Below are 12,185 nucleotides of genomic sequence, written 5' to 3' on the forward strand. Positions count from 1 at the left end.
TGTTTTTTTTGTCCCTTAAGGAACTCTTCGAAGCAGAACTGAAATATTGCAAATCTAAATCACACAAGTACAGTAAACTAGAAGACTGGTTTAAAAAGAGGTTGGAAGAAATGTGCAACAAATATGTTTCTAACAGTTACGGCCCTGTGGTAAGTCTATTACAGCATATAGATGAAAATAATTCATTATCATTGATTTTACAGCTCTGTTTTTAGAACATGCCTTATGTAGGCACCAATCCTTGATCGAGCACAATATATTGTTTTTATTTATGAGCTTTGGATCTTAAGCTATTTATATATCTGGAAAGAGCCGGGCATGAAATGTATGCCGCAGTACTTAAAAATTTACAAGTAGAAAGGTATTCGTTCACCAAAAGCTGCGCCATGGAGTAATAAATATAACTACCACATATTACTTTTGTATATAAACTGCAATACAGAGCGATCTAACTAAAAGGTGGTTTTCTGGATAAAGGAATTGAAACTCACAAGTATGAGAAAGCTTATGGCACACTTAGCAATCAGTTAAGAAGTAATTTTGTTCGAGAGCGTAAATTACTTGCTCCTTCGGTTGGAAACATGATATAGATGAACTTGAGGAAAGAAAGCACAACAAAATAGCAACGGCACGTTTATAGGGATTCATTCCCACACCGTCCCAATTAGGGCCGTATATACTTAACATAGCCACTAATCTCCGCTCCAGCGCCCCTGTCACAATCACATATCTACCCCACTGATCTGCCACCGCCTTCTCCATCTGGAAGCGTACCCTTTTGCTGACCAACACCGCTACCCCACGAGCCCTTCCATCAAATCCAGAGTGAAACACTTGGCTAACCCAGCCCTTTTTAAGTCTCACCTGGTCCTTCACCCTCAAGTGAGTCTCCTGCAGCATTACTACATCGGCTTTCAAACTTTTAAGATGCGCAAGCATCCTTGACCGGACCTCCTAGCCCGCTCACGTTCCACGTGACTATCCTTACTGCAGGTCTCTCACCTTCTCATTGTAGCATTTATACATTTTCCAGCTGCGCAAACACAGTCCACAGTCTCTCTTCCAGTTCCACCCATAACGTCTGTCCGAAGCCTTCTGCCCTCACGAACGCCTCAGCCACCTCCGCTGTCTCAAAATAAAAGTCTTTGGCGTTATACGTTACCCTCAACTTCGCCAGGTACACCATACCAAATCGCACCCCCTTCTTGTACAATGCCGCTTTCACTCGCCCAAACGCCGCTCGTCTTTTTGCCAACTCCACCATCAAGTCCTGGTAGATCCAAACCGCAATACCATCCCACAGCACCTCACGCTTCTGCTTCGCCCAGCTTAATACCTTCTCCTTTGTGCAGAACTTATGGAAACAGATAATTACTGCTCTTGGCGGCTTGTTCACTTTGGGCTTCGGCCTTAATGACCGATGTGCTCGGTCTAGTTCGTACTGGGAGGGATTCTCACACTCCCCTATCAGCTCTGCTAACTTCTTTGCGAAGTATCGTGTTGGCCTTGGGCCCTCTGTCCCTTCGGGCAAGCCCACAATTCTCAAATTGTACCGCCCTGAGCGGTTCTCCAAGTCTTCGAGCTTTGCTCGGAGTCCTCTGTTGACCTCCACCACCCGCCGCAACTCGTCCCCCATCGAGGTGACCTGGTCGCTGTGTCGTGACACGGCCTCCTCCACTTCCTTCATCTTCTCGCCCTGCTCTCTCACCTCGGCCGATGCCTTTGTCACCACCACCCTCACCGGGGCGATTGCCTCCTCCACCAATGACTTAAATGCGACCACCGTCTCCTTCCTCAAGGCCTCCATGTGCCTCGCGAACTGCTTTTCCAGCTCCACCACCATCACCTCGTCATCTTCCCACCGTAAGTAGTGCTGTGCCCCGCCTTGCGGTTCAGCACTTTTGCTCGTCCTCCTCATTCAGCGGCGACCCGCGTTTCCTCCTTTCTTGCGACGCTGCTCTTTGCATCCTTTAGCGGCTTATTGTTTTTCTTTCGTTTCTCTTCTCTCCCTCACCCTCCTGTCATTCGTCACTCTGAATGATTCTTTTCTTTTTGGAAACAAAAAACAATATTTCTTCCTTCACACACATGAAAAGGGGAGACAAAAAAAACTTTCACACAAACTTTTTTAAACCTTCTTTCTTTCTCCTCTACATTCCCCCAGAGCTCCCCTGGGACCTGACCTCATCCTAGGTAGGAGCCATCCGATGTGGGACACCCCACCTACATTGTGCCCTGGTCACGGGCCTGCCGCCACGCCACCGGCAGTCCTTAATTTCTACCAGCCCTCGCTCCTCCCATCCCCCGAAACCTAGAATCCATCTCTCCCATCTGTTCAAACAGGATTCCTTTTCTCTCCTGAGCTTCACCCAGCCCCTCAATAAAGGTACTCTCCTGAGGTGACTTGAACCTATTATCATTATCTTGGCTGTTTGATTTCCCACTCCCATCTATACAAAAGAACAGAACCGTGCTATTGATATGCAACAAACCTCCCCTTTACGGACAAAAGAAGCCATCAGACTCTGTAATGGACTAATGGCTGGTCAAACAAGAGTGTCCGGAAGGACAATGGATTTCAGTGAATCACCCTGGCTGAACAGGGGCATCCTGTGTATTCCCACTGTCCAGTTTAAGTCTGAATGAGACAATGTAACTCAGGCCAGGTATGGGCCTATCCCTCTGACTCCGTGCAAGCAGTTTTTTCTCTCTGTCTGTTAACCTTTAAATTGCCGACCACATCTTTGTTCCCATCTATGGGACCATCATCATGAAGTGCTTCAAAAGGTTAGTCATGGCACAAATCAATTCCAGCCCTCCCGGATTGCCTTGAACCACTGCAGCCTTGCCTACCACTGTAAAAGATCCACAGCAGATGCCATCTCCCTGGCCCTGCACTCAACCCTAGATAACAAAGACACTTATGTTAGACTTTTATTTATTGACTACAGCTATGCCTTCAACACCTTTATTGCAACGAAATGCATCTCCAAACTCCGTGGCCTGGGCCTCGGCTCCTCCCTCTGCGACTAGATCCTGAGCTTTCTAATCCACAGGCCACAATCAGTAAGGATAGGCAACAACACCTCCACGATCATCCTCGACACTGGTGCCCCACAAGACTGTGTCCTCAGCCCCCCTCCTTATACACCTATCACCTGTGGCCAAATTTCCCCCCACTCGATATTCAGATTTGCTGATGACACCCACAGGAGTGGGTCAGATCTAAAACACTGAGTAGACAGAGTACAGGAATGAGATGGAGAATCTGGTGAACTGGTGCAACGACAATAATCTCATCCCTCAATGTCAACAAAACAGGAGATTGTCAACGACTTCAGGAAGCATAGCAGAATACATGCCCCGTCTACATCAATGGGAACGAAGTAGAAAGGGTCGAGGGCGTCAAGTTTTTAGGTGTCCAGATTACCAACAACCTGTCCTGGTTCCCCCCCATGCCGACAATATAGTTAAGAAAGTCCACCAATGACTATACTTTCTCAGAAGACTAAGGAAATTTGGCATGTCAGCTACGACTCTCACCAACCTTTATAGATGCATCATAGAAAGCATTCTTCTGGTATGTAATCCTGCTCTGCCCAAGACTGCCAGGAAACTAACAAAAGGTTGTAAATGTAGCCCAATCCATCCGCAAACCAGCCTCTCATCCATTGACTCTCTCTACAATTCCCACTGCCTCGGAAAGGCAGCCAACATAATTAAGGACCCCACGCACCCCGGACATACTCTCTTCCACCTTCTTCCGTCAGGAAAAAGATACTAAAGTTTGAGGTCACATACCAATCAACTCAAGAACAGCTTCTTCCCTACTGCCATCAGACTTTTGAATGGACCTACCTCGTATTAAGTTGATCTTTTCTCTACACCGGTTCTCCCAACGGGAGACTAAGTGCCGACGCCGGAGTGAAAACCGGAGTGTTTCACTCCGGCGTCGGAGGCCGCTCCTCGCCCCCTATTCTCCCGCCCCCAGAGGGCTAGGAGCGGCGCCGCGTCAATTTTGCGCGCCGGGCCTTGGCGCCCACGTCAAAGCGGCGCCGCCTGAATGACGCGGCCGGCGGCGCCTAAATGACGTCACCCCGCATGCGCGGTTGCCGTCCTCCCCGCGGGCGCTCCGCAAGAATGGAGCATTGATCTTGCGGGCTGGCGGAGGGAAAAGAGTGCGTCTTTTAGAGACGCCGATCGGTGGGCACCGATCGCGGGCCAGACCACCACTGAGCAACCCCCTGGTTTCCGATCCTCCCTCCCCACAGGCCACACACGCAGCGTTCGCGCGCTGTTCACGCCGTCAGCGACCAGGTGTGGTTGGCTCAGCGTGAACCGGTTGGATTGGGCAGGCCACTCGGCCCATCCGGGCCGGAGAATCGCCGCTCACCGTTAGAAAAGGCGAGCGGGGGCAGCATGGTGGCCTAGTGGTTAGCACAACCGCCTCACGGCGCTGAGGCCCCAGGTTCGATACCGGCTCTGGGTCACTGTCCGTGTGGAGTTTGCACATTCTCCCCGTGTCTGCGTGGGTTTCGCCTCCACAACCCAAAAATGTGCAGAGTAGATGGATTGGCCACTCTAAATTACCCCTTAATAGAAAAAATAATTGGGTAATCTAAATTTTAAAAAAAGGCGAGTGGCGATTCTCTGAGCGGCCTGTCGTAAAACGCAACACGCCGTTTTGGGGGGGGGGGGGGAGAATCGCGTGGGGGTGCCAGGGCGGCGTGGCGGGAATCGCCCGGCACTCCCGCGATTCTTCCACCCGGCGTGGGGGTCGGAGAATCGCGTCCCCTATCTACGACTAACATTACATTCTGCTGTCTCTCCTTCTTTCCATATGTACGATATCTGTTGTCTGTATAGCATGCAAGAAACAATACTTTTCACTGTACATGTGACAATAAATTAAATCAACATTTTTGGACCCAATTTCGTAATGTCTAAGGGATCGCGAGAGAGAAGGGTGCTAATTTATATTGAAAGTAATGTTTTCACCACAAATTGTAATGTTTCTCTACCTCCCCATCGCTTTTAAAATAAATTTATTTTCTAACAATGATTTGCTGAATGTCTGTGAATTTTGATGGCATATGGTTTGTAACCTAACGGCTTCCCAGCAGACCAAATATGCCCTGATTTGATCTGCCAAAGATCTCCCTTGTATCTAAATCAGTTAACCTGCACAAACCAAAAGATAGTGGCAGTTATTTATATCGTTATGATTAAATCGGAAATAAATATTGCTATCGGGGCGGCACAGTGGTTCGCATTGTTGCTTCATGGCTCCAGGGTCCCAGGTTCGATTCCCGGCTTGGGTCACTGTCTGTGTGGAGTCTGCATGTTCTCCCTGTATCTGAATGGTTTCCTCTGGGTGCTCCAGTTTCCTCCCACAAGTCCCAAATGACGTGCAGTTAGGTAAATTGGACATTCTGAATTCTCCCTCTGTGCAGGTGGCGACTCGGGGCTTTTCACAGTAACTTCATTGTAGTGTTAATGTGAGCCTACTTGTGACACTAATAAAAATTATTATTATACATCATCACTACATTCCACCGTATAATCACAGGTAGTGATATCACCCTTTAACGTGCCTCTTCAAATGCTGCTTGACCCCATGAATAAGTAATTAAAACAGATTCTGCAATGCTTGGCCTTTTCGGCAGTAGAGGTTACGGGTTTGGGAGGTGCTGAACTCTTGCAGTGCATCTTGTAAGTGGTGCACACTGCATGAAATGAAATGAAAATCGCTTATTGTCACAAGTAGGCTTCAAATGAAGTTACTGTGAAAAACCCCTAGTCGCCACACTCCGGCACCTGTTCGGGGAGGCTGGTACGGGAATTGAACCCGCGCTGCTGGCCTGCCTCAGTCTGCTTTAAAAGCCAGCGATTTAGCCCTGTGCTAAACCAGCCCCTCATTATGGAGTGTTAGGAGAGGGTAAATGTTTAAAGCAGTTGATGGGGTGCTAATCTCACAGGCTGCTTTCTCTTGGCATTGTTTTGAATTTCTTGAGTTGGAACTGCTCTCGTCCAGGCAAGTGGAGAGTATTTCATCACACTTCTGACTTGTGCCTTGCAGATGGTGGACAGGCTTTGGGTAATAGGGAGGTGAATTACTCGCTGCAGAATTCCTAGCTTCTGACCCGCTCTTGTAGCCAAAGTATTTATGTGACTGTTCCAGTTTAGTTTCTGCGCAGAATTATTTATTCAGGATTTATCTGTTTTCTGACCCAATAAAATGTAATTGTAGATTTTTTGTGTTTTTTTTAAAATGGCTTTCTGTGTGTCTGGTTCCCGGAACAGGGCCAATAAAGGGCTGGATTTTGTGAATGATAATAGACGTGTATTGTGATTAGCATTTTGATGTGGTAACCTTCATTTAATTGTTTTCACAGGTACAAATAAATGGCCTTGAGTACTTTGAAGAAGATGGTTACATTTTCAGAAGACTTCAGAATAGTAAGTCTTTCAGTATAACATAATCAAATGTAGAAATTACAATGAATAGAACTTAATTGAAGCCACTCAGTCACTGATGCAAGAAAACACTTTTCAAACTCAAGGTTCTGGTTTATAGTTACTTGAGGGTGACCATTGAGATATTTCTCTCTGAGATATCCAAGGCCCATACATTAAATAGTGCTGTGACAAATATCAATCTTGTGAACCTATCTGGATGACAAAAAAAATAATTAATTCTGTGCCAGTTAAATTACATCTGTTTGCAAAAGTTTTTTTTAAATCTTGAAAGACTAAAATTTAACTTCCCACTGCAACAATTGAAGTAATAATTTTGAGAATTAAAATTCAACTTGGGCGGGATTCTCCATAATGGGGCTTTGTCCTCATGCCCCGCGAAAAACCTGTGCGCGAATCACTCTGGATTTAGCTGGAATAAGTCCAGGGTGATTCTGCGATTGCAGGGGGCTAGCAGGGCCCCAAAGTGCTCCTCGCAGCTCTCCAGCTGCCGATACGGGGCCCTGCAATCCGGTGGAAGACCGCGCATGCGCAAGGCAGCGGCCTGTGTCGGCCGCCCTGCGCAACGTGGCCACCGTGGACTTGGGTGCACCAAGAAGATAGGGCCCCCCTCAGATCGCGCGCCCGCAGATCGGTGGCCCCCCCCCCCCGAATCAAACGTCTGTCTGTCCTGGAGGCCCCCCTCCACCTGGGTGTCCGCGGGGGGACAAAACGCAGACTGAATCCACCAGGTGGAACTATGGGAGAACCACGCCAGCGGGAACTCGGCCAGCTGCACTGGGAGAATCGCCGCGGGGCCTTTGTCAATAGCTGTCGACCGCGCGCCCGATTGCCGGTGATTCTCTGGGGACCGGCGAATCGTGAGAACGGCGTCAGACCCGATCTCGGGTTTGACATCCATTCTCCACCCCCGCGCTGAGCGCAATTTCGGCACAGAGGCTCGGAGAATCCCACCCCTGATATTTTTCTTTTAAAGACTGAAACGTCTTCTTGTCCCCTAAAAGGTGCAGTTCTGGATATGACGTTGTTGCAATATCTCGTGCAAGTGATCATTCATAATGTCTGGTTCCAAACAGACAGGTCACCAATCGGAGCATTTCAATCAAGCACCATTGTGTTATCATCCAGCATCTACCATTATTATCAGTTTGGCTAAGTGGACTACACTCGCCTTCGAGTCAGAGGTTTTCTGTCCTGACTTATGAGAGAAAAAATCAGTCTGAGTTCTCGCTACTGTTCGCTTTAAATAGGGGCAGGGGTGCAGTGTAAGTGGCATGCACCATGCGGGCAGGTTGTTGAATTCCTGTCGCAATCTGGGAGGCAGCCCTTAAGTTAAATGGATTTGAGGCCTAGAAGTTAAAATTTCCTGTGGCTCATCCTCGGGATGTCAATAGGGTCTTTCCACCTTCCCAATATGTGCATGTGAGTTAAAATCCAACTATTATTGTTGATTGATTTTTTTTATTTAAGGAAATTAGTATAAAAAAAGAAATTGCCATAATAGCACTTTATGTACAATAACATAGGAATTTACTCCCATGATAAAAAGACATCCAGTTGCATGTATGGAGCAGAATTCATAACTGAACATTTCAGTTGCCCTACTTTGTGCCTTACAGTGTGAAACATTATTATGTCCCAAAGGTGATCAAGTTCCTGAAGTCATGTTGAGCTTGGACCAGCTGCAGTTTCTTCACACAAAGGATGCTCAATTTCAACAAATTAGGGTCTCACCAAACCAGAAGTATTTGGCGTCAAGCGTACATACTTTATCGGATGAATCCACTTGTGTTGTGGTCAAGCTTGGTCCTAAGCCAGAGGTGGTGCATTTTTTGCCAAGAGCATTTAGCTTTGGTGAGTCTGGGACAATGTTTCATAATTTCACGCTTATAAGATCGATCTTACGTTTTTGTTTTGTTGTGTGAATGTGATATTAAACTGAAGTTTGCAGATCCTATGGCACTATTCAAAGACATACAATAAGGTCTCACGGTGTCATTGTAATGTTCATCTCTCGCCCAGCTCCAGTGAAATCATATTAGCTGGTCATTCATTCCTTTGCTGGCACCTCCCCACAACGGTCACCGAATCTCATTCTGACATGATATGTTGTTGTATGGATGCAGATGTTATTCTAATTTATAAACTTCTTTCCACGAAAGTATTTCAGATTAGACTTTAACCTGCTCCCTCAAGTGGGCATAAATGATCCTATTTTAACAAAAAGCACGGAAGTTCCCCCGGTATCATGTCCAATATTTATCCCTTCACCAACATCGCTAATTGGCTGGTCATTCTCACATTGCTGTTTGTGGGACTTGCGCACAAATTACCAGCTGTGTTTTGTACATTTAAAAGTGATCGTAAAAATATTTAATTGGTTGTAAAGTAGTTTGGAATAGCTTTAAGAACATAAGATATAGGAACAGAATTTGGCCATTTATCCCCTTGTGTCTACTCCGCCATTCAATCATGGCTGATATGTTTCTCATCCCCAGTATCCTGCCTTCTCCCCATAATCCCTGACCCCCTTATTAATTATGAAATCCTACCAACTGTCCTGGCTAGAGACAATTCACACCTCTTTAACCTGGGGTTACCCCTATCTCTGGATCTATAAAGACTTGATTTCCTTTAAATGCTCGCCTTCTAAGCATTGTCTGGCATCTTTGAATTTGTCTATTTTAAATGTTTCTGGAACATACCTCTTCATTCATCTGAGGATGGAGCAGTGCTCCAAAAGCTAGTGTTTGAAACAAACCTGTTGGACTTCTTACTGTAGTCTATTGCGGAATGGGCATTGAAGGTGGAGGTAAGTAATCGTGGAGCAGGCCAGGGAAAGAATCAATCTCAAAGCAGCTAGTGCCAGAAAAGGCATTTGATGTGGAGTGATAGTTTTGATTCAGTGACAGACTGAGGGAAGTGGTGAGTGTTGGAGCCAGTAAGGGAGTGTAAACCAGGATTAAACAAGATAGAGACAAATGTGCCTGTGAATTAGATTTATTAGATAGTGAGGCCATGTATTGTGGGGAGGTTGAGGGGTGGGGGTGTTTTGTGCAGTGAGATTGTAAGAGCAGAGCCAAGAATACAAAGTGGAAGTTCAAATCTCCAAGGATAACATCACACATTGCTGAGTCTAAATGAGGCTAAAGGAGAGGAGATTTCAGTGAAGGTGGCAGCTGCAAGTTGAAAGTGGTCGATAATGAGGATCTTAAAGAGGTGAAACTGATCGTAAAGAATAAAGTGCCTGGGAAGTAGGAGGTGTTTGAGGGAGGGGGAATTAGATGCAATTTGGACTCAGTTGCCACCGTACACCATGGCAATTTGGCAAGGGATATGAAGCAAAAAACAGCTGAAGGAATCCTATCAGGAAACCAATCAATTAGATCCAACATGTTAATGCGCACATTCAGAATGAGGGCATGAATGGAGTAGCAATCCATTATTGCATGACTTGCAGAAATGTTGGAGTTGATATTTGACTGAAAAAGAATGAAAGAAATGACAGCATTTGTACAGTTTGCTGTGTTAATGGTTCTGTTTAACCAGTTGTACCAGGGTACAGCCTCATCTAAATCCTACCCACTAGCACTTCATTTTGAACTGCTACAGTTCTAATAATAGACTCCGTACCATACAGTTAAAATACTTTGTTTTATTTGTACCTTTAATATGTACTGACTTTGGAAATGTACATTCTTAGCTTTAAAGCCAGTCAGCAACATGTTATTCGTTACAGAATGGGGCACAGACGATAGTCTGTTTTATGCCACTTTGGAGAATCTTCAGTCCCATCACGTTTACAGGCTTCTACTGGAAGATACAAGAACAATATCTGAATTGGTTTACAAAGAAAATGACCCAAGGTAATATTAGAGTGGAACAAAAAGTGCCAGTTAGTTACCGTTCTGGATATGACTTTTCATCAGATGTTGCTCATTCTATAGTGCATTTTCTATCTATTTCAGGCTTTCAATATTTGCATATTTGGACAAGCTAGTAACTATTATAGAACGATACAGCGCAGTACAGGCCCTTCGGCCCTCGATGTTGCACCGACATGGAAAAAATCTAAAGGCCATCTAACCTACACTATGCCCTTATCATCCATATGCTTATCCAATAAATTTTTTAATGCCCTCAATGTTGGTGTGTTCACTACTGTTGCAGGTAGGGCATTCCACGGCCTCACCACTCTTTGCGTAAAAAACCCACCTCTGACCTCTGTCCTATATCTATTACCCCTCAATTTAAGGCTATGTCCCCTCGTGCTAGCCACCTCCATCCACGGGAGAAGCCTCTCGCTGTCCACCCTATCTAACCCTCTGATCATTTTGTATGCCTCTATTAAGTCACCTCTTAACCTTCTTCTCTCTAACGAAAACAACCTCAAGTCCATCAGCCTTTCCTCATAAGATTTTCCCTCCATACCAGGCAACATCCTGGTAAATCTCCTCTGCACCCGTTCCAAAGCTTCCACGTCCTTCCTATAATGAGGCGACCAGAACTGTACGCAATACTCCAAATGCGGCCGTACTAGAGTTTTGTACAACTGCAACATGACCTCATGGCTCCGGAACTCAATCCCTCTACCAATAAAGGCCAACACACCATAGGCCTTCTTCACAACCCTATCAACCTGGATGGCAACTTTCAGGGATCTATGTACATGGACACCGAGATCCCTCTCCTCATCCACACTACCAAGAATTTTACCATTAGCCAAATATTCCGCATTCCTGTTATTCTTTCCAAAGTGAATCACCTCACACTTCTCCACATTAAACTCCATTTGCCACCTCTCAGCCCAGCTCTGCAGCTTATCTATGTCCCTCTGTAACCTGCAACATCCTTCCGCACTGTCTACAACTCCACCGACTTTAGTGTCGTCTGCAAATTTACTCACCCATCCTTCTGCGCCCTCCTCTAGGTCATTTATAAAAATGACAAACAGCAACGGCCCCAGAACAGATCCTTGTGGTACGCCACTCGTAACTGAACTCCATTCTGAACATTTCCCATCAACTACCACTCTCTGTCTTCTTTCAACTAGCCAATTTCTGATCCACATCTCTAAATCACCCTCAATCCCCAGCCTCCGTATTTTCTGCAATAGCCGACCGTGGGGAACCTTATCAAACGCTCTACTGAAATCCATATACACCACATCAACTGCTCTACCTTCGTCTACCTGTTCAGTCACCTTCTCAAAGAACTCGATGAGGTTTGTGAGGCATGACCTACCCTTCACAAAACCATGCTGACTGTCCCTAATCATATTATTCCTATCTAGATGATTATAAATCGTATCTTTTATAATCCTCTCCAAGACCTTACCCACCACAGACGTTAGGCTCACCGGCCTATAGTTACCGGGGTTATCTCTACTCCCCTTCTTGAACAAAGGGACCACATTTGCTATCCTCCAGTCCTCTGGCACTATTCCTGTAGCCAATGATGATCTAAAAATCAAAGCCAAAGGCTCAGCAATCTCTTCCCTGGCTTCCCAGAGAATCCTAGGATAAATCCCATCCGGCCCCGGAGACTTATCTATTTTCACCTTGTCCAGAATTGCCAACACTTCTTCCCTACGCACCTCAATGCCATCTATTCTAATAGCCTGGGTCTCAGCATTCTCCTCCACAATATTATCTTTTTCTTGAGTGAATACTGACGAAAAGTATTCATTTAGTATCTCGCTTATCTCC

General features: G+C 45.9%; 1 protein-coding gene across 1 annotated transcript in view; it reads left to right on the plus strand.

Moving 5' to 3' along the window:
• Positions 1-12,185, plus strand: part of prepl (prolyl endopeptidase like) — a 58,267-nt gene that overhangs the window by 3,643 nt on the left and 42,439 nt on the right. Inside the window, 4 exon segments of the mRNA XM_038813417.1 lie at positions 21-149; positions 6,396-6,459; positions 8,122-8,331; positions 10,217-10,343. Coding sequence (XP_038669345.1) covers positions 21-149; positions 6,396-6,459; positions 8,122-8,331; positions 10,217-10,343 — 530 coding nt within the window.

Source organism: Scyliorhinus canicula, chromosome 1, assembly GCF_902713615.1.
Source record: "Scyliorhinus canicula chromosome 1, sScyCan1.1, whole genome shotgun sequence".
NCBI classification, from domain to species: Eukaryota; Metazoa; Chordata; class Chondrichthyes; order Carcharhiniformes; family Scyliorhinidae; genus Scyliorhinus; species Scyliorhinus canicula.